The sequence below is a fragment of the Cervus canadensis genome, chromosome 12 (genome assembly GCF_019320065.1).
Source record: "Cervus canadensis isolate Bull #8, Minnesota chromosome 12, ASM1932006v1, whole genome shotgun sequence".
In the NCBI taxonomy this organism is placed as follows: domain Eukaryota; kingdom Metazoa; phylum Chordata; class Mammalia; order Artiodactyla; family Cervidae; genus Cervus; species Cervus canadensis.
In genome coordinates, this window is record NC_057397.1 from 26784831 (window position 1) to 26812544 (window position 27714).

General features: G+C 41.5%; 1 protein-coding gene and 1 pseudogene across 3 annotated transcripts in view; both read left to right on the forward strand.

Annotated features, from left to right (window-relative positions):
- The window catches only part of NKAIN3 (sodium/potassium transporting ATPase interacting 3), a 537526-nt gene that overhangs the window by 504793 nt on the left and 5019 nt on the right, over positions 1 to 27714 (forward strand). Inside the window, exons 5-7 of one of the 3 annotated variants that reach the window (XM_043484043.1) lie at positions 1697 to 1757; positions 18845 to 18914; positions 20888 to 20930. In XM_043484043.1, coding sequence (XP_043339978.1) covers positions 1697 to 1757; positions 18845 to 18914; positions 20888 to 20906 — 150 coding nt within the window. In that variant the 3' untranslated portion in view covers positions 20907 to 20930. The remainder of the gene's footprint in view (positions 1 to 1696; positions 1758 to 18844; positions 18915 to 20887; positions 20931 to 27714) is intronic. The other 2 variants (XM_043484044.1, XM_043484045.1) reach the window with 2 other exon arrangements.
- On the forward strand, positions 20914 to 27528 carry LOC122451479 (annotated as a pseudogene).

Here is a 27714-nt window from a genome sequence, read left to right on the forward strand (position 1 = left end):
CTGGGTCAGGAAGATCCCCCGGAGGAGGAAATGGCAACCCACTCCAGTATTCTTGCCTGGGAAATCCCATGGACAGAGGGGCCTGGCAGGCTTCAGTCCATGGGGTTGCAATGAGTCGGATATGCCTTAACGACTGATCACACACTCACTCACACAGCCTCACCTGGACTGCATGTCAGAAAGTCACATGTATTATTCTGAAGTACTAGCCATAGCCTGTGAGGGAACAGGAGCCCTCCTCTGACGGGGCTGCAGAAGAACTCAAAGTATATTGTTCTCTTGGGTGGGGTCCAGCTCTTTTCAGAAGGCCTTACCCCCTCGACTATGGGTGCACACACACATCCTAGCCCCTGGAACCAAGCAGGATCCTGTGGTGCCCCCTTAGGTACAAAAGCCTTTTCATGTCCCTGTTTCTTGGTAGGAAAATGGCTTCAGCCTCTGAAACATTCTCTGAGTTCCAAAGGGCAGATCGAAATAGTTACTAATTAGGGAAAGAAGGAGATGCAGAAACAAAGGAGGAACAATCAAGAAAGGAGAACAATATACCTGGTGTTTGCACCTTCCCAGGTGGCTTAGCAGTAAAGAATCTGCCTGCAATGCAGGAGACCCGGGTTTGATCCCTAGGTCAGGAAGATCCCCTGGAGGAAGGCATTGCAACCCACTCCAGTATTCTTGCCTGGAGTATCCCATGGACAGAGGAGCCTGGTGGGCTACAGTCCATAGAGGTCACAAAGGGTTGCACACGACTGAAGTGACTAAGCAGCAGTAGCATACCTGGTGTTTGCAGCTGGCCATTTATAATTAACAAGACAATTTAACATTTAATTAGAATTTACACTCTCAGAGCATTTTCCATAATTAAATAAATGATTGGTATTTAATTTACAATGAACATATTTTGATTCCCCTTGTGGTGATTAAACATTAAAATAGTTGTAGTAATAATGAAAGGTGCTACTAATTGCTCTACAAATAGTCAAAACTTAAATATGTATGTTCTGAATAATCTGTGGTGATTTTAAAATATAAGAACTGTAAATACCAAATCAAAATCTAGAGGAAATATCTGTAATTTGTTCCAAATTAAAATCTAAGTAAAATATATGTATAATTTTTCCCATTTCTGTGTACTACTTTAAGAAAATCATTCAGTTCAGTTCAGTCACTCAGTCGTGTCCGACTCTTTGCAACCCCATGAATCTCAGCACACCAGGCCTCCCCGTCCATCACAAAGTCCCGGAGCTTACTCAAAGAGATGTCCATCAAGTCGGTGATGCCATCCAGCCATCTCATCCTCTGTCGTCCCCTTCTCCTCCTGCCCCTAATCCCTCCCAGCATCAGAGTCTTTTCCAATGAGTCAGCTCTTTGCATTGGGTGGCCAAAGTACTGGAGTTTCAACTTCAGCATCAGTCCTTCCAGTGAACACCCAGTACTGATCTCCTTTAGGATGGACTAGTTGGATCTCCTTGCAGTCCAAGGGACTCTCAAGAGAAAATCATTAAACCTAAGTAAAAATGAAAAGGGTTCTTTAAAACCATAGCTATTATTTTAAAATATTTAAATAGCATATGTTTTTTTTTTCTAAATGTTACAAATTCTTAGATGATACTACTGTATATTCTTTACTGATTATACAGGCTCTTTAATTATGGACTTTTGTCCTAGATTTTCAAGATTTTCTTTTTCTTCTTTGCAGTTGGTTGGTTTTGTGTATGCCTGTTATGTGATCAGTATTTTCATGGAAGAAGAGGATACCTGTAAGTATCATTTTTTCTGCTTCTGGGTTTATTTTGCATGAGATTACCTTCCAAAACTAATCATTACAGGATCATGAAATCTTTTATATTTGGAATTTTAAATGATTAAAATCAGCAGAGTAAAGTTACAATCAAACATTTACAAACTATCCTGCACATAAATAAGATGGCACTAAGTATGGAAACTCTCAATGCAAGTCATGCAAAGAGAACGCGGAGAGACAGGGATGCCTATGGATTACTGCTGTACCATTTTAGTAACTTTTCATCAGACACCTAAGTGTCTTTTGGAGTAGAAAATTAGGCTTGCTTTATCTATCACCAGTTATAAGTACGCTGGCTGCAGAATTTTGAAATCTGACTAACAGCAATAACATCAATAGGATAATACAGTGTATCAAGAACTACATATGTATATAAACTCCGTAAAGGAAACAAAAATGACAACCTTCAATGTAAGATGTAAAAAAAGAGAGAGACATGCTGAAAAACAATGAATGGAATGATAGTAAGTAGTTACATTTTAGCAGAACACTAAAAAAACCAAAAAGACATTATTACTGGAAGTTATGTGGAAAGAACCTTAGCAACATAGGTCAACAGCTGGCACTTATGGAACACCTGCTAATCTATAAGGCACTTCTTGGCACAATTTCACTATAGGCTCATGTTATACCAAAAAACTTTAATTTGCTTTTTAAAAATAAATTATTATTAGATAAATAAATCATAACCAACCATCCTGGGGATTTGGTTATATCACTGCAGTTACTGTCTGTGTTGTAAAGTTGGCTCTTTTTTAAAAAAATGAGGATAAGTGTCTAGTTAAATGTTACAACTACTTTCTATAACATAATTGCAAAAGAGTGAATTCTTGCCACCAAATAGGTACAGCTCATAGTGTATGAACTGGAATCCAATTAACAAAGAGGATTTATTTAGTCAACTGGAAGAAATACTAGACCTTGAGATTAAACTCACCAGGCAGTGAAAATATGCAAACGTACCACATCATCTCTTTTGTGTCTGCTTGTGGCTATCTTTTTTAATGCTGATTGATCTGGAAGGTTTCTGACATTTCAAAAGTGCTATTGTAATGACAACACTTCCAACTATGAGGTTAACTTCAAAAAGTATATCTTGAGGTGTTCCAGTAGCAGTTCTGCAATCTTACAAAGCTTATGTACTGAAAACCAGCAGAATGCTTCCAGTGCGCAGTAAGACAGTCTGCACAGCCAAAAACAACCAGTTGAGCAAGGACAGTTTTAACTGGAATTGGGACCTTACAAAATTATTAAAATTGGGGCTGTATAAATGCTTCTCCAAAGCATGATATTAATACATTGATTGATAAATCCCAGCTGAATACCTTATAAAGTACTTTTGAGCAGGTGTCAAAAGGATCTTCTTTCTTCTCCTCACTGAACTGATTGGAGGTTCTCAAATGATGCCAATTCTTCATTCATCCTACCTTCTTGTGTAAGGGCAGGCAGATTAATCAATAGTCTTTTATCTAGTAGATTAAATATATAAAGGACTTTTCCCTGAAGCTTGTGATTTTAAGCTAAATTTGGAAATGCAAAATGACATGCAAAATAGAAGATTCATCTAAACTGAGTAAAAGATTTTTGACCTCCTATCAGCCTTTTTCGACATAATAATGTCAGTGTATATGAATCAGCTTGCTACTGGCAGATATTATGGTTTCATTGATTTTAGAGTCTTTAACTACCTTACGTTTCTCTATAGAAATCTCTGAATCAGCTATTTTAATGCCCATGAAACCATCGTTGAAGCAGCTGCTAGCAGCCTATTCTATTAATGGTTTAATTCTAGTGTTTGTTACTGGGATCATACATTAAGTTACCAAGAGACATCTAGATAAAGTAGTTGTGTTACCATCAATTCAAATAATACTTAGAGCCAAAAGGGTCTTGGGTGCTCAAAATGAAGTAAATATGCCCCAGACGAACCTGACATGATAATTGGCTGGAAGCAAGATGACAGTAAAAAGCAATCACAAACCTTTTAGTCTGGTAGTTCTCAAGTGAGTGTAATCTTATATTTTTTTCACTGAGAGAAGTAAGAATCTAAGTGCAGTTGTAATTAAATTGTCCCAGAGTCTTCAGAAGGTAGATGTGAGCAAAAATAAATGTCTGAAACTGATTGCATTGATCCCATAGACTAGTGCAATTTATGCCAACACTTAGCTGTCAGGTGTAATAATGAACTGCCCTTTGGAGCCGCCATTGAGCTAGCGAGAGGGCATTACCAACCTCCAATCGAGATGTGTCCTTTGAATTGTGTTTCCAAAATGTAAACATCAAATAAGAAAACAATACTGGTAGCCTTTCAGCTTATCTGAGCATACCTCTGGAAAGCTTCTTCTGAAAGATAACTGCAAATAGACAAAGTAATGTCATAGTATTTTGGCAGACAATATAGCATTTATCATTTCAATTCCTATTCTAACTAATGAAAATCTCTGCATTATTCAAAATGCAAAGTTAAGCCTTGCTCATGGACTGAAAGCTGTCAGCCATCCTTAAAAATTAATAACTACCTGCCTCTCTCCTCTGCAGTGCTTAAGTGGTTCTATGGGACTAACATTTCAGCTGATGGACATTTCTGAAGGGTAATAAATGCTTGAGGAAACATTTATTTCCAGCCACCCATCTTAGTTACCTTTCAGACTCTTGCGCCATTTCCTATAAAGACTATGATTGCAGGTCAAAGACAATGAAATAAAAAGCTCACAAAAGCAAGAGTGCTGCTATGTAGGGTCAATACTGTTCATCATTCATTCTCATGAAAAAGCCTATTTATCTGTTTCACTTTTTATTTCTTTTTTAAATATCTATCAATCTCTTTGAACACTTTTGTGGGACTGGGGTATTTGGAACCTGTAGTAGTAAACACATGTCAACATCTTGTTTGTGAACCATTTACTGCTGAAAATGAACTTGTGGGATGGCTACTGTCTTGTCAGTTTTACTAAAAATAGCTTTTTTAATTCAAGGAGGTGTGGAGGGGAAGCAAAGACGCTGACAAATAGTATTAACTTTATAAATATAGTCAGGTTTCTTCAGAGGATCTTTTGCGAGCGCTGCTTCATCTGATATTAGGTTGCAGATTGGGAATGGAGCTTCTGTTTGGTTTGAAAAGCCCAGCCTACGATGTATATGTTGAATGGCTGGAGAAAGGTACATTGAAAACCCTAAGTGTTAGTTTTTGAAAAGAAAACAAATTCCCCAGATGTGGGTTCAGTATTTTATTGTGAAAATCTCAAAATACCTCCTTATACAACTGTTTGACCCTTGCTAATGTAGTTTGGGAAACTTTTTATTGGCACGAAGGGCAAGCTTTGGAAAAATAATTGCATATCTGCTGTCCTTCCCATAGGCTAGTGTTCATGTATTTGCCTGTCTTTCCATGAATTCCTGTTAAGAGAACAAGGTGATAGTACCATAGCAATGATGTGAACTGGAAATAAAAATAACCCTTAGGTCCTGCTAAGAATTTACCAGAGAAGCTAATGGGAGGGAAACTGACTAGTTTGAGTGTTAATTTCCAGCTTCCCTTCCTTCCTTTTGTGATGTCTGGAAAAGCCTTAGAGAAAGAATGTGACCCAGAGGTCAGGCAGTAGAGGACAGAGAGAAAGCAGCAGAGGCCTGGATGATCCTCAGAAGACAAAACGTTTCTTTATTTTGTGAGCTTTGCAATATGTGGATGTTTGAGGGTTGTTGGGCTGCACCCCACAGGCTTATAAGCCCTGTACTTGCCCAGCCTCAAGACTGAAGAAAGAGCCCAGAGTCAGCATCAAAGACATCAGTGGTTTCATGGATGGGGGATTTTACACGTCCTAGTATCTCTCAAGAGGGATGTCATCAACACCCAGCTCCCCAAACCAGTAAGTCAAGGAGGGACTCTCCATGAAGTCAAGAGAGCAAAGCCATCTTACTAAAATCAGCTCCAAAGTCGGGGCTAACCTCACAGTGAAATGGCGCCTAGACGGTCAGAAACGGGTTTAATTTTTCTGTGTTTCCACTTGAAACTGTATGTTAGAAATTTTTTAAATGAAAGTGGTCCTCACTCTGCCAATACCTAGCTCTGTGCCCATTAACAAATAGAATCTCCCATTAGGGGGCCCCCAAGCACTCAGCTCTAACATCACAGCCCTGTGGATGACGCCCAGAGCCAGGAGTATCTCAAGGCACCATCAAGTGCATCATCTTTTCTTCATTCATTTCCAAATGGTAAATATCAGGTAGCTATTCAAGACATCCTGATCTCTCTGCTCCAGACTAACAGCCCAGGCAGTGTGAAGGCAAGCCCTCTACACAGATGCCCATCAACTCAAAAGAGACAGGATCTCACCTCTCTACAACCGGGGTCAGACAGGTTGGAGCTTCCTGGTTCTTATGGTTACCAAGAGCCCAAGCTGTGGGGCATGCCCTTCCCTGAGAAGGAAGACTGAAGGATCTGCCATCCCGATGGTACAGAATGGAAGATGAGAGATTTGGGAGCCAGAGGTGATTATGAGGGAACAACTGAAAAAAAGAAAGTTCGCATCCTCATGGTATCCTAAATGCAGTAAGAAAAAGAAAGGAGGGGGGGGTGTGGCGGCCGTAAGGATTTTATGTGGATCCTGGGCAATAGTTTTTATTATTTATCCAATAATAGTGTGTTATTAGTGGGAAAATTTAGAAGCCCAAGGGAGAGAGGAGCTAGCAGTATTCTGACATGGTTCCTTGTATTTCTATTTTAATTCTAAAATCAGCAGCCCCATCCCAACCCATCCCCATCCTTCTCAGTCATCCAACTGAGCTGCTTAGCCAGCCCTACCGCGGGTATGCTAAGCCCTCGTTTCTCTCCAGCCATCCCTGAGCTGCCTGGTGATCGGTCCCTGAGCGGCAGAGAAGCACATACTGTACCCACTGGCCCTGATGCTGCCCCACGAGGGCGCGTGTGTGAGGACCCCCTCTGCTTCTTCCTCTCATGCATTCCAAATCAACTGCATCTCCTGGTCCGGGAAAACTGCAGCCTTAGAGCTCCCTACACTGCGAGTTTGGAGTCCTTACTCTCATTTTAGGAATGAGGACATGAAGCCCAGACAGGTGATGTAATTGTGGCATCTTTGTCCTCCTCTGCGCTGCACTGACAGCATCAGACTCTAAGATGGCAAAGAGAAGGCAAGCCAGCAGACATGGCTTCCCACAGGCTCCTCGGGTCTCTCTCCCATCAGAGGTGTCCGTATTTATCCATGATTTTCTTCTTGATGACACAGAAAAGGGAGGTCTTCACTCTGTCCTGGGGCTCTTGTGGCTCCTCTGTCCGTCCTTCCCACGTATTCAAGCAGCTGGCATCATTAATGATTCTCTCTCCACCTCCCTGGCTTTATCTCTTTCTCCCTTCCCATCCTAGTTTCTTCCTCTCCTTGGATCTTTTTCTCCAGCTTGTGAATAAAGCTGTGCATGCATGCTCAGTCGCTTCAGTCCTGTCTGACTCTTTGCCACTCTATGGACTGCAGCCCACCAGGCTCCTCTGTCCATAGGATTTCCCAGCCAAGAATACTGGAGTGGGTTGTCTTGCTCTCCTCCAGGGGATCTTCCCAGCCCAGGTATTGAACCCGTGTCTGCTCTTGCTGTTTTCTTTCTCGTCTCTCTTCTATTTGCTCTTGCTCTCTCTGATTATAAAAGCACAAAGTCTAGATTAGAGTAAATGGCATACCCTGAGAACATCTTTCTTTGCTGTATACAGTTCAGTCAACTGCCAAGCTTGAACGTATGTGCTTGTATCAGGGGCTTGCCAGCTGTTTGCCATTTGTGTGTTCTTCTGGCATACATACAGGGAGCTTGGGTTGCATCTCCCAAGCTCCCTGCAGTTGGGTGTCCCATGACATTGAATTCCAGATCATGGAATGTGAGCAGAAGAGACACCCCCACTTCCAGGCTTGGCCCCCAAATCCTGCCCTATGTGGTTCTCCATGTTCTTCCCCTTTCTGCCTCTTGGTTACAGACCAGCATGGAAGCTTTGGAAGTCACATGTTCAAAATGATGGAGCCACCACGGTGAATAAATATTGAAATAAATGTTGAAATTTATTTCTCCAGTAAGTAAACATCTCAAATGATTTGAGTTTGCTCCATGTTAAGGGATTTTCTGGTGGCTCAGAAGCTAAAGAATCTGCCTGCAATGCAAGAGACCTGGTTTTGATCCCTGGAGAGGGAAGATCCCCTGGAGAAGGGAATAGCAACCCACTCCAGTATTCTTGCCTGGAGAATTCCATGGACAGGGAAGCCTGGAGGGCTATGATCCATGGTGTCACAAAAAGTCAGACATGGCGGTGACTTTCACTTTCTTTCACTTAAAGGAATTTTCAACTAGGAAGCAGGACCTCAATTCCAAGGTGATTCTCACTTTGCACTAATGGATTTTCGGAGCTTTTTAAAATAGTTGGTGGAACAGGAGGAGATCTCATTCCATATCCTTCCAATGTGACTAATTCAGCAGCCCACAGCATTGGGACTCAGATGATGTTAGATTTGAGTTAGACACAAGACTTTACTCCTGTCAAGAATTTCTTTCAGGTTGGCTTTATACTCACTAACCCTTTATAACATTTTATTGTCTTCCCCTGTGACTCAGGTGTTCTGTTGACATTCCACTTACTTCTTTCAACCATATCTCCTGATGGTGTTCTGTGTTCTTTCTATATTCTAGGTGGGTTGCCAATTCTTGCAGTGCTCAACTGGATTCGGCATTTTCCAAAATCTCTTCTTGTTCTGTAGTCGTTGACCTTTCCGTGTCTGAAAGTATAGTCCAGATCCAGAATATTATTGTTTAATTTTAGGACTTAAACAAGTTTAAGTAGCTAATCCTTTATTGATTTGATTCATTAGTTCAAGAAAGTTACTGAAAGACCGCTATGTATTAGACCCACAAGGATACAGAGATGAATAAGCCTTGGTCCTTTTCTTAGGAGATCTCACATCTAAAAAGTGAGCCAGGTATGTAAATAATGATGGACAAGTGAAGAGCAGATCATGATCTGCATAAAGTGAATCAGATGCAAGGAAAAAGATCAGCAGAGGCTAATTGTTATAGCATCAAGCATGGCTGCTCAGAGCCTGAGAACATGGTCTTATATGAAGAAAGTTACAAGGAAGAGGACATCAAAATGCTGGCAAAAAGATGTCAAATAAGTGTGGGAAAACCATGGGGTACTCAGGAAGTGATGTGTATGGGGTGTGTTCAGTTCACTAAGTGAACAACAGGGTCAGTCTTTGAGGGACCTTGGATTCTGTCTTATACCAGTGTTAAGTCTAAGTCGCTTTAGTCATGTCTGACTCTTTGTGATCCCATAGACTGTAGCCCGCCAGGTTCCTCTGTCCATGGGATTCTCCAGGCAAGTGAGTCCCAACCTATTTTATATCTTGGCACTTATAGAGAAAAGTCAAATTTTATGAGGCACACTGTGACAAATAAGTTACTTTTTCCCAGCAATAAATGACCACCCCAGACCACCAGCAAGCATGTGGGCATGAGTATGCCCACCCCCTGCCCCCCCACACACACACATCAGGGAATTAGGGAATCAATATCCTGTCAGCTGTACCTACTCAGGTCTCAACAGCTGGGATGCTCTGATAGATGATGTGGAATCAATGAAAAGATTTAATCTTGGGAAGAATATGATCAGATTCAATTTTCTTTGAACAGTCATTCATAGAAAGAGAAAGGAATTTATAAAATGATCTCAGAAGAAATGGCATTTTGGGGATGGAGTCTGTCCTAGAAATTGGAAAACCAAAAGTAATAAGGGAGGCTATTTTAAAAAGGAAAAAGAATATTCAAAGGGGAAATGTTCAAAATTGTAGAAGCAGACAGGAAAAAATGAATTATAGAGACTTCAAAGTCAACAAGTATTTGTCACTTGATTTATAGAGCAAAGTAAAACATTAGCTAGATTTAAATGAGTGATAAAAATATATTGGGGAAAAATTGAATAACTAAGAAAAATGCATTGTATAAGGGGGGGAAATGCACCTGTTTAGACAAATTCTTAGAGCTGTTTCTAGCCCTTACCTTTTTAATTTAATATTTTTTTCTGAGTCATTCCATTCTGCTTTATTGACCCCAAACAGATTTTAGAAACTCACTGTGCTATTGTTTAATTATTATTTACTCTTGGAAAATTTTAAAGTGGAAAGAAACTGTGTGCTCTGATTATGGGAACATCTTCCTTCAGAAATGTGGACCCATGAGAAAAACAAAAGAGGAAATTCATCCAAATAAAAAATGAAAAGGGAGCTCCAAAAATGGAAAAGGGAGGCATTTTCAGAATTTTTAAAAATCTTGTTTCCTCCAGAATAAAATATTCCACTGAATGAGCCCAATAGTAATGACACAAAGGCCTTCAGCCAGCCCTGATTTTGAGCATACAGTAATTGAAAATTTATAAAAACTTTGAAAGAGACTTCAGGAAAGCCAAATTGCAGTTGATAATAGTAAGCAGCCATTCCACCCAATCACTGATGAAGATGAACCAAAGGGTTAGCAGTGTATCTACAAAAGGGAAAGAGTACAACCTGTGTGGCTTTTAAAAAGCTGAGTAACTTTAAAGGGAATGTCTCAGCCCTGTCTGACCCTTTGCAACCCCATGGACTGTAGCCCACCAGGCTCCTCTGTCCATAGAATTCTGTAGGCCAGAATACTTGGAGTGAGTTGCCATTTCCTATTCCAGGGGATCTTCTCGATCCAGGAGTTGAAGCCACATCTCCTGCATCTCCTGCATTGGCAAGCAGATTCTTTACCACTGTGCCACCTGGGAAGCACTTTAAAGGGAATAGAAAACAATTTTTTTTTTAAAAAAGGGGAATATACGTAAACATATCGCTGATTCACTTTCCTGTACAGCAGAAACAAACAACATTGTCAGGCAATGCTTTGCCAACAAAAACTAATTTTATAAAAGCAAATATACCATTAAAGATGAAAACTGAAAAGGAAAAAGAAAAGAACCTAGGTCCTTTCTTCCTGAATATGAGAAAAGAAAACCAAAAAGTGTATGTGTGCATTGAGGAAGAAGGTTGTGGGAGCCGGGATGTCCTAGGCATTTTTATAAAGATGATACAACTCTAGCAGTCAAGAGTGAGAGAAGAAATTACAGCAGCAGATGCTTTATTATCAAAGCACCTTGTAGGGACAGTTTAACTAGGTTCCCCTCGCACAAGAATCAAGACAAAATGCTAGAGACTGTCCATGGTATCCTTACAGAAAAGCACTATAGATTTATAGAATACAAAATAGAAATATTGTATTTTCTATTCAAATCATGTCATAGAATAAGCGTAGCCATGCACCTAAAGGAATAATACTGAAAGCATTGGGGAAATGTCACTCTGTACACTTTGCACAAAGGGGATGTATTACGCACAAAGAATCCCATAGAATGACTTGAAATACCGAGAAAAAAGAGAGTGATTTCCCCTCAGTGTCTGTGCTACTGTGAGGAAAATGGACTAGAGAATAAAGGCAATGCCAGTTAAAAGCTAAAAAAAAAAAAAAAAAAAAGGCTCAAGAGTGCATGCTAAGTCACTTTAGTCATGCCTAGCTCTTTGCAACCCTATGGATTGTAGCCCACCAGGCTCCTCTGTCCAATGGATTCTCCAGGCAAGAATACTAGAATAGGCTGTCATGCCCTCCTTCAGGGTATCTTCCCAACCCAGGGATCAAACCCATCTCTCTTAGTCTCCTACACTGGCAGATGTGGCAGGTGAGTTCTTTACCACTAGCACCAACCAAATCAAATGTCTCGTTAGCAAGAATTCAATATGTAAAGTTTATCATTATAATAACAGAATTTTAGGATGTAATTCAAATATTACACAATTGTGAAAACAATGCCCCCACCAAAAAAAAAGACTGTTTAATAGTTGTAAAATTTTGTATTGCTATAAAATGAGCATCTAATTAATAATCTGCCATTATTAAAGTCTAGCTCAATCATATGGTCTCCCTGATGACTCAGCGATAAAGAATCCTGCTGCCAAGGCCTGCCTAATGCAGGAGACGTGAGTTCTATCCCTGAATTGGGGAGATCCCCTGGAGAAGGAAATGGCAACCCACTCCAATATTCTTACCTGGGAAATCCCATGGACAGAGGAGCCTGGCAGGCTACAGTCCATGAGGTCACAAAGAGTCAGACACAACTCAGCAGCTAAACAACAACAAACAACAATCAAATGTAACAGAGTATGATATGACAAATATTGTGGGTATGATCTTTAAAAATGAAAAATGTGCCTTCCTTATTTTGGCAAAATCAGATTTAGCATTTGAAGCTTATCTTTAGAATAATGGTGGGCTTCCTTGGTGGCTCAGATGGTAAAGAGTCTGTCTGCAACGCAGAAGACACAGGTTCGATCCCTGGGTCGGGAAGGTCCCCTGGAGAAGGGCATGGCATCCAACTCCAATAATCTTGCCTGGAGAATTCCATGGACAGAGGAGCCTGGTGGGCTACAGGCCATGGGGGTCGCAAAGAGTTGGACATGACTGAGCAACTAACACTTCCACCTCCACCTTAAATTACACATCATTTAGGAAGTCCTCACATCCCCTGAGGCATGCACTCCCCAGCTGAAGACAGCTGGCCTCTTATTGCTTCCCCACCCCGACCCCACAAGAGGAGGAGGGACTGGGGGCCCCAGACAGACGTGTGGTTTCTTCCAGACCCTCCAGACTCTCCCAATGACACCCCGCAGTGTTTCCCAGGCCACAGTGCCGTCTGAGTCATCGCGCTGTATCAGTTTTCCACATCAGGGCCTTTGCCTGAGGGGGACCAGAAGAAGTCAGATGGACCCATTTTGCATGGCTGATAGCAGGCAAAAAGAGGTAAACATGCTGGAAGACTGACCTGGCCAAGGCCACCTCTAGGGTGGCAGACTCTGCCCTTCCAGTGAGGCTGACTTCTCCCTGAGCATCTCAGGGTTCCCACGTGAAGAAGTTTCCCTTCTTCAGTGCCCAGTGCTTTCTGAAAGGTGTAAGGGATGGTAAATTTCCTGCATTATAAAGAGAACAATCATGAACATTCATAAAGCTTGCCCGCGGGCTGTCATCTGCCTGTTTGAACAGCTCTCAACGTCCCCACAGCCCCAACCACCTCCTCGGGGGTCAGCGGCGTTTCAGGGCACAGTCAAGTTCAGCGGGTCCAGCAGAGCCATGGGGGCACCGTGGCTGCCCCCACTCTGTGTGATGTGAGCTGCCCCACCACGGTCTGCGGTTTGGCACAGTGGGTCGTGCCCTCTGAAAGCTCAGATTCTTCAGACAGGGGGAGGCAGCAGATCAGCGATGCTGTGGGCCAGCTCGTTCCCTAGTAACGCAGGCAGAGTTCAGGTGCCAGCTCCCTCAGAAATCACCGGTCTCTCCTAAAAGCCTTCATTACCTACGGGGGTCTGCAAAATCCTCCCTGTGGTCTGTTAAGGGCCTCTCTGCATGAACTCAGAGGATGGTGAGCGTCTGCCCTGGCTTTTCTCTTATGAATTCCTATCACAGAACGAGTAAATCACAATGTAACGGCCCCCATATTTGAGTTCTTTAGAAGCCTGAGCAGTGCTCCCTTAGGCAGTATTGCTGGCAGCCTATAAAATAAATGCTTATTAGAATAGTCTCATAACGACATAGCAGGAACAGTAATAGAGCAAGAAGCAGGCTCAGAGTAAATCTGTTAATTGATCCTCATCCTCCCAAGTCTTCTCATTTCTCTGAGCTAAACACAATGGTAGATTGTCTCTGTTTTTCCCAATCAGAGACAAGGCAGTGTGCAACAGAACTGGATCAGAAAAAAAATGCCTGCATTCTGGTTCATTCTTTGGTGTGTGTGTGCGTACACACTTAGTCGTGTCCAACTGTTTGTGACCCCATGAACTGTAACCTGCCAGGCTCCTCTGTCCATGGGGATTCTCCAGGCAAGAATACTGGAGTATATTGCCATGCCCTCCTCCAGGGGATCTTCCCAACCCAGGGATCGAACCCACATGTCTTGTATCTTCTGCATCATCAGGCGAGTTCTTTACCAGCTGAGCCACCAGGGTGAATCTAGTTAAACCTGGGACATAAATGATAGCTTGAGTGCTCACTGAAAATGGCCTGTCTTGCTTTAGGTGTCAGGCAGGATTGCAGTGTCCAAATGAAGCCCTGAGTTGGTAGTACTGAGTTATCAATTAGAAACCTCACTGATGACCAAAAATTCCCTGTAGTCATACAGAAGACTCAGTTGTGAATCTCTTACAAGTGGAAAAGTGAAAAACCAAAAAAGAAAAGTGAAACTGTCAGTCAGTCATGCCTTACTCTTGCCACCCCATGGACTGTAGCCTACCAGGTTCCTCTGTCTATGGAATTTTCCAAGCTAGAATACTGGAATGGGTAGTCATTCTCTTCTCCAGAGGATCTTTCTGACCCGGGTCTCCAGCATTGGAGGCGGATTGTTTACCATCTGAGCCACCAGGGAAGCCCCACAAATGGAAAACAGGTCTATGTTTGTACAGTAAGATGATGCTGTAAATCCAGAGTGGCTTTGGAGTTCCTCCAGGTCAGTGAGAACCCCTGTCTGGGATCTGCCATGGGGAGAGTGAATAGCCACAAAGATGTTCCAATGCAAGTAACATAATTTGTTCCAAGAAGTCGCTTGGCTCTGCGGTTGGAAGTTGGCACAGGAAATACATTTGAAAGGACTACGAACAATGGGGTTTCCTGGCTGTGGGCTCTCCCCAAGGGATCTTTGATAGTAACACCTCCGTTTCCGAGAATGGGTGAAGAGGGCAATGTTCTCTGTAAATGGCTTTTCTGCACCATTGATGCCAGCTCTTAATTGTGCTGATTTTTCTCTTCTACATTTTAAGACTTTAATAACCAGAGAATTCAAGTCAATTATCCTGCAGGTCACTCAGCAAGTTGTGCACAACCCCCTACCCTCTGTCTTCCTCGTCTCCTCCAAGGCCACTCTTCTGCCAAAGACCCTTAGATGATGCTCTTGCTGTGATTACTTCAGACTTCATGGTGTTTTGCTTCTAATTCTCCTTTTCTAATATTTCTGAAAACCCATCTACGCCTCTTCTGCTACTTCTCAGGTTTCATTGCAATTCATCTCCTTATTTCTGCTGGAGCAACTCCTTACTTCAGCAGCTTTTGTTCTCACATCTTTCTCGTTACAGTGACTTTTAGAATACATAGTCACTTCACTTTCTTAGCAGTGTGATACAACTACCACTCTGAAAGCTTAAAAGCTGAAAGATTTCCTACTGAGTTGTTTTCAAGTATTTCGTTGGGTCAAAAAACAAATTCAGTTTTTAAAGCATCATTTTTAAAAAACTTTAAAATCTATAAACACTTCAGTTTATCTCTTTACTTAAACTGTATTCCTACTCTGGCAAAAGGGAAGTGTTAGTGTGTGCTTAAAAAAACTATTTTTCTAATGTGGAAATATTAGGTTTCTGTTGTCAAAAACCACATTGTTGTGTTCCACCCATAAAAGATTCTTGCTGTTTTCAGTTTCTTAACTACCTACTTTTTCCACCTTTTGGATATGATGAATAATGCTGTTTTCAAAGATGATTCAAAATCATCTTTTGAATCTTTTAGTAAATGGCAATAAGTGAAAGCTTACAAAAAAGGAAAACATGGAAATTTATGCTCACAAAATAAGCAAACTGGACAAACTAAATATTGAGAGTTTAAAAATTTATGTCCAAATTTTTGTGTGGATGTGTTTCCATTTCTCTTGGGTATATACCTAGGAGTAAGAATCCACTTGCTAATACAGGAGATGCAGGAGACATGGGTTTGATCCCTGGGTCAGAATGATCCCCTGGAGGAGGGCATGGCAACCCACTCCAGCATTCTTGCCTGGAGAATCCCCATGCACAGAGGAGCCTGGTGGGCTACAGTCCATGGGGTCGCAAGGAGTCAGACATGACTGAGCATGCATGAATGCATGGTAACTCTGTATTTCCTCTTTTAAGAACCACCTGTCTTGCAACATTTTACATTACCACCAGCAGTGCGTGAGGGTTCCAATTTCTCCACATCTTTACCAACATTTATTATATGATTTTTATAGCCATTTTGGTGATTATAAAGTAGTATCTCATTCTGGTTTTGGCTTGCATTTCCCTAAGAATATTTTTTGTAATGCAATTGATGTTGAAAACAAGCAAACAAAACAAAGTCTTTGGGATGACAGAATGCGTTTTCTCTCTTGGCTTCTCTTCATCAATCATTTAGGGTCATTTCTGTATTTAAAGAACTACTTTGTAAATTAATCCAAGTTTCCTACAATGACTGTGAGCATTTTATAAATGAGTCTTCCACATTTTAGCTGCACTACATTCAAGATCAGTTGAAGAACTTGTCAAATTATTCAACAAATGAAGCACCCCCAAAATCATCTTTTGAATCTTTTAGTAAATGGCAATAAGTGAAAGCTTACAAAAAAGGAAAACGGAAATTTATGCTCACAAAACAGCAAACTGGACAAATTAAATATTGAGAGTTCAAATGTTATATGAAATTTAATTTTCAGTTTCATAGTTTCCTTTTGAAATCTCTTGACTTGAAAGACTCTTTTGACAGAGCTGCGTTTTATTTGACAAATTTATATTTTGCACCAAAATGAAAAAACTTAATTTGTGAGAAGATCTAAAAAGTATCGTCAATAAATGCAAGTTATTTTGTGTCTTGTAAAATTTTTGGCACAGAAAGATGAGCTAAATGGAAGTAAAATAGCAGTGTTTGGGCAAGTATTTGGGCTAAACTATATGACACCTGTCCTCTCTGTAGCAAACGTGCTTGGCATTTATCAGCATGAGTTTGAGAAAGTTCTGGGAGTTGGTGATGGACAGGGAAGCCAAGCATGCTGCAGCCCATGGGGTTGCAGAGCCAGATATGACTGAGCAACTGAACTGAACTGATATGGAAAATATTTTCCTAGTTAAAAGTACTATGATTTACAGAGGCAATCAAGATATCAGCAATTTCAAGTTTACTAATCATAAAAGAAGTGTTGAATAAGATTATAAATAAATTTATAAAAATAATAAAACCATATTGAAAAGATATGTGTATATTTTCCCCCAAAAGATCAGTGATGTAGTATATTACAGACAGACATGGAACATGGAGCAGATTCATGGCAGTACATGAATTTATACCAAAAATAATTATGTTAATGTTACATTTTAACGTTCAAATGAATATAAAGCTTTCTTTTTATTCTGCTTTAACAAATATGTATATTGATTTTTAATCTTCATTTTTATAGATAATTTTACTTTGAAATAACTTTTTAATTGAACAATTTTATTCATGAATGTATGTATTTATAATTTTGTTTCTTTTAACACACCCTTCAACTTCCAAAGGTGCCTCTGTAAGTCATAGTATCTTTAACTATGAAAATATTTTCCATATCAGTTCAGTAAATTATAGCATTACCCAACATTTTTTTTTAGGGCCATTCAGTTTTTAATCAACAATGTTAATTGATCAGGTGCTTTTTCCTTCTAAATTTTCACCCATTGGTCAACAAGCCCCGGGGTTGGATATTTGATTAAATATCTAATCTAATAAAAACTTAATCTAGTCTGACTAAATGACCCCTTTAGACACTGGTAGTTCTCTCTGATAAGATTCCTTTTTTAATAGAAGAGTTTTTAAGTACTTTATTTATTTACTTTTTGGCTGCACGGCGTCTTCTTGCTGCCCAAGGGCTTCTCATCCCAGTGGCTTCTCTTGTTGCACCTTACAGGCTTCGTTGCCCCAGGGCATTGTGGGATCTTCCCTAAGGAAAGATCAAACCTGTGTCTCCTGCATGGGCTGGTGGCTTCTTAACCACTGGACAACCAGGGAAGTCCTGGGAAAATTGTTTCAGTGTCTCCGATTGACTCCTATCTCACTACTTCTCTCCTTAAGGTTGCGTCCAGGTGACTTACGTGCCTTGGTAGGAAAAGGATGGGCTTTTCTTGGCCCCTCTGAACTTCTAGGCTAATTCATCTTTCTCAAAATCACAGTTTACTAGCATGCCTGTCTTGAGTGGAGAATATGATAAAATATTCACAACTTGTGTACCTAAACACACACACATACCAAGCTCAGAGTGTTCCTATACACCCACATACTTGTTAATATTAGAGTACTATAATATAGCCATAGCTTGATAGGACCTAATTAATAGCTTTAATGGACTACGGCGGGGGAAAAAAAAAAAAAGGAGAAATGAGCTAAGATCAACCACAGACATTAGATTTGCAGAAGAAAGATTGAGGTTTTGATCAAAGCGAAAACAGATTAGACAGAATATTAACAAAATTAGTGAGTCTATACAGTATGAGGCAAGTACCACACTACCAGAGAGAAGTTGAAACTTTCTCTGCAAAATGCAGGTGCTCATTTGTCAGGAATGGCTTGAAGACGGAGGGCAAGGACATAGATTTTGTGACTTCTCAAAGGTCTTTCTAATAATGCAATAAATATTCTTAAAGAAAAAAAAATGGTTTCTGGCAACAAGAAGAAAAGGTATATCTTTTGATATATGAGGGGAAAGGGCATATTTGTATGCCTAAGGACAAGCACATTATTTAAAATCTAATACTATTTAGTATACTTCATTTTTTACTAAAGCCAGTAACAACTGTGATTTTTCAGTCCCTTAAGATCCCAAGTTCTGTGTGTGTTTCTTCACATTTCCCCATTTTTTTCAGGTGCTCTGTGACAACCTAGAGGAGTGGAATGGGGTGGGAGGTGGGAGAGAGGTTCAAGAGGGAGGGGACATATGTATTCATGTGGCTGATTCATGTTGGTGTATGACAGAAACCAACATAACATCGTAAAACAATTATCCTCCATTAAAAATTTTTTTTAATTTCCCCATTTTTTGACCACTGATAATATTTTGAACAGTCTTTATATTATATACACATTCTTCCATTGTGTGATATATATTTTTGTTAACTTTTTGTGTGTTCTTTTTAAGTCATCTACTATTATGTGAACTTGCACACTTATTCATACTGGGCTATGTTGTATTTACAGTTGATTTCATAGGTGGACTTGATGCACACTCCTACTACCAGGATCATGTTACGTTAAAGCCTGTTCATCTGTAAGTAAAGGTGTGATGAGATGGAAAATATTAATCCTTCTAACTTGGCCAAAACTAACCAAACCTGAAATAATTTGGACCTACCACTACTAATCATTGGTTTAATTTTCCACTCATATTTGAAACACACCTTTCACATGTAACCCAACATTATCATTATTATTGTTCATTCCAAAAAGGATTTCAAGTAGTACAATGATTTAAGTTTCTTAAATGATAGTTTTCTTTTTCTTGTTATTAGATTGCCAAACTGGGGGAAGAAAGGATGATTTAGTGTACAAAGCAGAGACTTAGTGTGTTTCTTGGGGGAGCATAGCAGAGGGAAAAGAGAAGAAAGATTAGGTTAGGATCCAGGCTCTAACTGTGTGGTCCCAGGGGCCTTCTTCCATGTCTCTGAGAATAGACTTGGTTCTGTCACCTGGGTGGAGGAGGGAGGATGGATTAAATGGAATAAGGTATAAAGAGCATCTCTAAAGCTGCTTATGACTGTGCCTAGTACTCAAAAGAAAAAAAAAAGTGTTAGTCACTCAGTCATGTCCGACTGTTTGCAACCCCATGAACTGTAGTTTGCCAGGCTCCTCCGTCCTTGGAATTTTCCAGGCAAGAATACTGGAGTGGGTAGTATTTATTCCAGCAGAGTGAGCTAAAGGAAACACAGGCTCACATGCTACTGGAGTGGGTGGCCATTTCTTCCTCCAGGGGACCTTTCTGACCCAGGGATAGAACCCAGGTCTCCTGCACTGCAGGCAGATTCTTTACTATCTGAGCCACCAGAGAAGTCCACCTAGTACTCAAATGTTTGACTAATCAGGAGAAAGTCAGCAACTACAATGAAAACACCTCAAACTGGACAGATTTCAGTTGAGTATAAGGAAGGAGTCACAGTCACTTGGCTGATAAAATACTAAAAAACAAGAAAGTAGATACCATGACTGCATTCCTAGAAAACTCTAAGCAGCAAATAGACAGCTGTATAAAACAGTAGCTACCGTGTACAATTTGCATTATTATCTCACTTCATCCTCATGAAAATAATGTACTAAAAGTCCACTTTATAAATAAGGAACCTGAGATTCATAGATGATAAACGATCTTCCCAAAGTATCTCAAGTAGTTAGGGGTGGAGCTGGGGCCTTTTGGGTGAGACACTCTCACCATGACATTGTAGACTTGCTCAGATGACCTTCCCATTCTTTCAGGCTCTGTAATTTCATGATGACAGAGGGAATTGGTAACACAATCACTAGTATAAGAAATACGTATGAAAGGATTCACCAGCTGCCTCTTTGCCGAAATCTGCAATTCCTGCCCCAGCTGCTTTGGGGACGGAAGCCTCTAGAAGCCTGTATTGGCTCCTCCACCTCCCCACGTGGAATTAATTTTATTCCAGCAGAGTGAGCTAAAAGAGACACAGGTGCCCATGGCACACAAATCAGCACAGTGCCTGTCACATGATAGGTGTTTAAATATATGTTGGTTTCTTAAAGCAAATCCAATTTGGAAAAGCATTCACCCCACGTCACATTCCAGAACCAAGCAACCACCACCTCATTGCTCATGCTACTGAGTGCTCATGAATGATCTGCCCCAGAAGTGGGTGTCTGTGCATGTGGGGAACTTGGCAGGGATTGTACAGTAACAAAGATGGCCAGAGCATCGGAAGTGAGAAAAGAACTGAAACAATGCCGAATGGTGACTTGGACCGTCTTCTACACACTTATGTGAAAAGAGGATGATGAATGATTTCTTTCATCCCCACTCTGAAGAATTACTCGGCAGAGAGATTGCAGTATGAAAGATGTTGGTCGGATGTAAGAAAGATCTTTTTATTAGGGGAAGTTATAAAACACAGCAATTGATTACTGATGGTAATGGAATCTCCCTTCTTGAATGACACTCACTCATCCATGTGCCTGAAAAGGGTGTTTAGTGGGATGGCCCCGAGGCATGTGATTCTGTCTCTGTTTCTTAAGGTCCCTTCCATCTCTGTGAATCCAGAATGCACGAAACATCCTGGTAAGTTTACCTAAAAGGCTGTGATCAACTCCATTCCCTCGTAAGGGCTTTTCCTCAAAAATTGAAGTATAGTAGACTTCCCTGGTGGCTCAGTGGTAAAGAATCCACCTGCCAAGCAGGAGACACAGGTTCAGTCCCTGGGGCAGGAAGATCTGCTGGAGAGGGAAATGGCAACCCACTCCCAACATTCTTGCCTGGGGAATCCCATGGACAGAGGAACCTGGTGGGCTACAGTCCATGGGGTCGCAAAGAGTCAACTAAAACGACAAAAACAGTAGCTGATTTACAATGTTGTGCCAATCTCTGCTATTCAGCAAAGTGACTCACTTATACACACATGGACATTCTTTTCTAATATTCTTTTCCATTATGGTTTATCACGAGATATTGGATATAGTTTTCCCTTTGCTATACATTAGGAGCTTGTTGTTTATCCATTCTAAATGCAATAGTTTGCATCTACCAACCCCAAACTCCCAGTCCGTCCCTCCCCCACCCCCTCTCCCCCTTGGCAACCACAAATCCGTTCTCTATCAGTCTGCTTCTGTTTCATAGATACGTTCATTTGTGCCATATTTTAGATTTCACATATAAGTGATATCCTATGGCATTTGTCCTTCTCTTCCTGACCTACTTCACTTGGTGTGATAATCTCTAGTTACATCAACTACCCTGTTCACTGCTGACCTCCCACACTCTTCAGCTGAATGTGGCATCGACTACAAGCTGCAGGAAACAAGAGAACAAGTTTCTGCCTTGATAGATGATGCATGTCATTATACCAGGTGAATATGGAATGCCTTCAACCGTGAAGGAAGCAGGAATCTGCAAGATCAAACTAGACCCAAAATAAAATCATTGTACAGGAAACAATTTAGGAGGTTGGTGTGGGTTCTCCCCTCAGGTATGCAAATATGGCAGAGTTTAACCAGTTGGCATCAGTCCGCCTGCTTGATTGTTTTTTAAAAAGCCCTTGTTTTGGGTTCCATTGTAACCAGTGCAGTGATGCCATATCCCTGGTACCAGCAACAGACTGGAGGAAAAGCCAGTCTTCTGCACTAAATCGTTAGGGGGCATGCGTGAGCCCTGGCTTCTAAGCTTCATTAAGGCTCTGATTTCCATGGAGTACAAATCCAGGTTTATGGAAAAGCTGCTTTATGAAGGGAACTGGGAGAATCTTGGTCATATTCTCAAGCACATGTAGACAGGTAACTTTCAACTCTAGGTGGATGGTCACAGACAGCCCATTCACTGTAGACTTGTACCGGGAGTCCCCATTCTTGTGTTTGATTCTGTCATTGCTCATAATCATAAAGTGTCCGGTTCCAGGGCCCACAGGCCACCTGTGTGTGACTATGTGCACTGGGGTGATGGGATGGGGTGGCAGTTCATACATGGATTTGGTCTTTCCTGCTTTGTCTCTCTTTAAAATACCGGCATCAACAAATGAACTTATTTACAAAACAAAAACAGACTCAGACACAGGAAACATACTTATGGTTACCAAAGGGGAAAGGTGAGCGAGGCATAAATTAGGAGTTTGGGATTAACAGAGACATACTACTATACATAAGACAGATAAACAACAAGGACGAATTGTACAGCATAGGGAACTACATTCAATATCTTGTAATAATCTATAAGGGAAAAGAATCTGAAAAAGGATTATATATATATATTATATATATTATTATTATACTTGTTGTTTATAAGTATATATATACTTATATATAATATATATTATAAATACTTATTATATATGAGTATTTATATATGTATATATAATATGTGTATACATATTATACATATGTGTGTGTATATATATACACACACACATCTGAATTACTTTGCTCAACACCTGAAACTAATACAACATTGTAAATCAGCTGTATTTCAATTTTTTAAAAAGGTAACACTTTACACAATGTTATGTGGCAGCCTGGATGGAAGGGGGTTTGGGGGAGAATGGATCCATATATATGTATGGCTGAGTCCTTTGCTGTTCACCGAAATTATTACATTATTAATGCGATATACCCCAATACAAAATAAAAAATTTATTTTTTTTTTAAGTAACAGCATCAAGCTATCAAGACCCACTGGTTAAATAAATTGGTTTACTTCCATTTACAACTGTGTATTGATCACTTACAACATGTGAGCCAGGCTCTGGGCTGGAAATAACAAAGATGAGTGATACTTGAGCTTCAACCTCCAACAGCTAATGATCCAGGAGAGGAAGCCTACATAGAAATAAGCAGATACAAAGTGATGTCCCCAAGGCAAGTTTTTGCAGAAAAGGGAATGTTTACTTCTCACTAGGGGAGAGAAGACATCACTGACTGAGCTGTGATGTCTGAGCTGACTTTGAAAAGAAGATGAAGAGTTTATCAAGAGGAAAAGAAGAAAAGGAGTGTTCCCTACATGGAGTCTCATCTGCTTGGCCACTCTGCACAGGATAAAGTTGAAATCTGTGCCTGTCCAATCTGGTCTTTGCCATAGTTCTCACATAAAGTCAGCAAACCCACAAGGAAGCAGATGTTTAAGCAGAGAAGGAATCTTGGCTCTTGGTGAGGATGCTCTGAGATCCCCAGCAGCCATTGCTTCACCATCTAAACTATGTTGTTCTTTCTGCCTAAGGCTATAGAGATGCTTCCAGTGATTGTCATCTGAGTCTGGCTTGGGGGTCAAGGGGAGCGTGTGCTGGGGTCCGTTATCTTGCCATGGCTGTGAGTAGGGGGTTTAACTCTCAACATAAGTACATCCTGGGTCTCTACTAGGGTCTTCTCCGTTGCTACTGCTACACCACCTTTCATGATGGGGGAAGGGCCAGTGCAAGGGTTGCTCAAGTGGTCATCTGTGGTTTGAAGAGGACAGCTGCAGGGCAGCTTATGGTGGAAGCAGCAGTACCGCCAGAGGTAAAGGGTTAATAGAAGCAACTTCACCTCTCAGGAGGAAACTTAGGCACATATAGGCATATAGTGTTAGTTGCTAAGCTGTGTCCAACTCTTTGTGACTCCATGGACTGTAGCCCTCCAAGCTCCTCCGTTCATGGGATTTGCCAGACAAGGATACTGGAGTGGGTTGCCATTTTCTTCTCCAGGGGATCTTTCCTACCCAGGGATCGAACCCAGGTCTCCTGCATTGCAGGCAGATTTTTTCCCCATCTGAGCCACCAGGGAAGCCCCAAGAAGAAACATAGTTTGGCATAAACTCAAACAGCTCTAAAAGAGATACAGATAATCAAGGAGCATCATCGTAAGGAACTGAAATACTTCAAGGTTTGTCAAAATCATCATAATGGTCAGGGACTGGGTGGTGGGGAAATGAAGCCCCATGTAGCAATAACTCTTCACGTAAAAATAATCAGACCAAAGCAGCTTATCAAAGATAGACAGCAGAGGAGTTTTAGAACTAAGTTTTCCAAGAGAAGTAGGAAGATCTGATAATGTTAGAAATTTCCACAGAGAAGATGCCCCATGACTGCAGTTGAGAAAATTTGATGGAAAAAGCTTCTCCTGATGCTTTTAGCCAATCTTTTCCTCAGATTTCCAAATAAGAACTCAACTTTTCTCTGGTATCTTGACTTGTCTGATTGCCTTTGCAGGAGGCTGACTTTTCTTCACAAAAATTGTTACATGTCATGTGGCTACCGTTGATTGTCTGCTATTGCAACCAAGTTCTGGAAGACACACTGCCCCCCATTTCAGGCCGGCACTGCAGTCAGTTCCCTCTGTACCTCCGCCCTTCACAGTCCAGACGCAGAGGAAATCCTCCTCTGACAGCTGGGCTGTTGGATGGAGCTAGAGGTGGTCACGTCCATCTGCTCTTTCCTGAGAATAGATGTTTGGTATCGGCATCCTTACAGGTTGGTGCCAAGCCATCCTGCATTTACAGCATCTAGATTAGAAACCAGCTAGGAGGACAAATCAGAGGGGTGTGTGTGTGTGTGTGTGTGTGTGTGTGTGTGTGTGAGTGTGTAGAAGGCAGGGAGATAAGAATAATGCACTTTCAAACTCTGATTAACGCATATGTGTGGAATCTAGAAATATGGTATAGATGATCCTGTTTGCAAAGTAGAAATAGACACACAGATGTAGAGAACAAATGTATGGATACCAAGCAGGAGAAGGAGGCAGTGGGAAGAACTGGGAGATTGGGATGGACATATATACACTATTGATACTGTTTATAAAATGGGTTAACTAATGTGAACCTACTGTATAGCACAGGAAACTACTGAGTGCTCTGGAGTGGCTTGAATGGGAAGGAAATCCAATAAAGGAGGGCACATGTGTATGTGTGGCTGGGCGTCCCTGGTGGCTCATGGATAAAGAATCCGCCTGCAATGCGGAAGACCTGGGTTTGATCCCTGGGTCTGGAAGATCCCCTGGAGGAGGGCATGGCAACCCACCCCAGTACTCTTGCCTGGAGAATTCCATGGACAGAGGAGTCTAGCAGGCTACAGTCCATAGGGTCACAAAGAGTCAGACAGAACTGAACGACTAAGCACCGCACATGGCTGATTCGTTTTACTGTACCGCAGAAACTACCATGACATTGTAAAGCAGCTACACTCCAATAAAAATTAATTTAAAAATAAAAGACACAAAAATAAATTTACAAAATAATAATAAGTAAAAACCAATAACCTCCAATGATGTATTAGTAAACTGCAGCCGGGGAACCATCCTTCATCCCATCACACTTCCACTTCCTGACCGAGCAACTGAAGACTAATAGAGTGATAGCTCTCTGGCTGGATCCTACTTTGACTCGTCCTCGATTGGCTTTCACACCTTCATATTGATCTAGGTGTCTGTGTGTCTGTCTCTGTGGTACACAGAGCCGGGTGTCAATGACCTGCTTGGAGCGACGACTGGCTCGCTTTTCCCATTGCTGAGCTGCAGTTCTGTTCCCGTCAGTCCCTGGAAAGGTAGCTCTTCGTACACTTTAGCCCTCCGGGGTGGCCTCAAGCCTGCAGAGCCCTAAATAGTAAAGCACTCGGCTCCTCTGTGTGGTCCCCAAGGAGAGCCAGTGCCCCCCCCGCCTGCCTTACTTGGCACCCAGGGGGCAGCACCCAGGGCTCACTGCTCTCCCTGGCTCGGAGCGCCTTCCCTCTGTCACTGGCGTTCATGACATTCTGATCCACCCTAGGAGACAATTATCCCTTTTTAGGGACTATATAAGAATATATCCTGTAGCTGCTGCTCAGTCACTCAATCGTGTCCGACTCTGTGACCCCCTGGACTGTATAGCCCACCAGGCTCCTCTGTCCATGGGATTTCCCAGGCAAGAATACTGGAGTGGGTTTCCATTTCCTTCTCCAGGGGATCTTCCTGACCCAGGGATCTATCCCTGGTCTCCCGCATTGCAGATTCTTTACTGTCTGAGCCACCAGGGAAATGTGTAGTTATTTGCCCAGTAGCAGTGAGATGGCTTTGTTTACACGGCTCACACAGTTCTGACTCATTCCTACACAGGCCCGTTGATGCACCACTGTCTACGAGGCAAGAACGTGGCCCCCAGTGGGTGCAGCCGGCCACACGCAAGAGGGGCTCCATGCCCATGCTCAGTTATCTGTCCTACGCCTCCCTTGGGACACAGAGGTCCTCTCGTTTGACACATGACCTTGCACATTGCCCCCAGAGCTTATGTAGCCTGGTTCACATAAACCCTTTCCAAAATGAGGAAGCTCATATCCAAACAGTACCCTCCAGGGAAGCTATCAATTCCTGTCTTTCCAAGAAACTCAGGATTTTTCTCAGTACTTGTCATCAGTGTTAATGGCATGAAAATTGATTTCTGCAGAGGTGTGGAGTTACAGAGCATCTCCCCCCCAAAATAATTAATCAACATGAGTAATGGTAGCTTCATTTGGCCCTGTCCCCAAGAGGAAGTATCCACTGATTTTTAAAATTAAAGATAATGAACACAAACCAAGTTTTATGTTAAGTACATATCTTTCACTTTATAGTCACATCAAAAATATGTATAAGTTGCAAGTTATGATAGGTTCTGGGAAGAAACAAGACATAAGAAAGCTTCCTTCTGTGCCAATAGTGCTCTTGTAAAGGTGGTGAATGTTCCTAAAATCTGCTAGACTTTCTGTACGAAGTGTGGCAAGCGCGAACTGCAGAAAGTGACACAGTACAAGAGAGGCAAGGATTCTCTGTATGCACACGGAAAGTGGCGTTATGACAGGAAGCAGAGTGCCTATGGTGGGCAGACTAAGCCAATTTTCCAGAAAAAGGCTAAAACTACAAAAAAGACTGTCCGGAAGCTTGAATGTGCTGAACCCAACTGCAGATCTAGTATGAGTCATTCAGTCGTGTCCGACTCTTTGCGACCCTATGGACTGTACACCGCTGGGCTCCTCTATCCATGAAATTCTCCAGGCAAGAATATTGGAGTGGGTTGCCATTTCCTCCTCCAGGGGATCTTCCCCACCCAGGGATCAAACCTGAGTCTCCCACATTGTGGGCAGATTCCTTACTGCTGAGTCAGCTGGGAAGTAGATCTAAGAGATTGCTGCCTACTAAGAGATGCAAGCATTTTTGAGCTGGGAGGAGATAAGGGCCAATTGACCAAGTTTTGAGCTTCATATTTTGTTTTATTATGAAGACAATAAAAATTTGAGATTGTTTACTTGTACAAAACACAAAGTCAGGCACACATACATAGCACACACACTCCAGAAGTGACACAGTGAGACTTAAAAAAGCAATAGAAAAAGAGACAATGACAGGCCCATCAGGAGATGAACTTTGGAAGAACATCACTG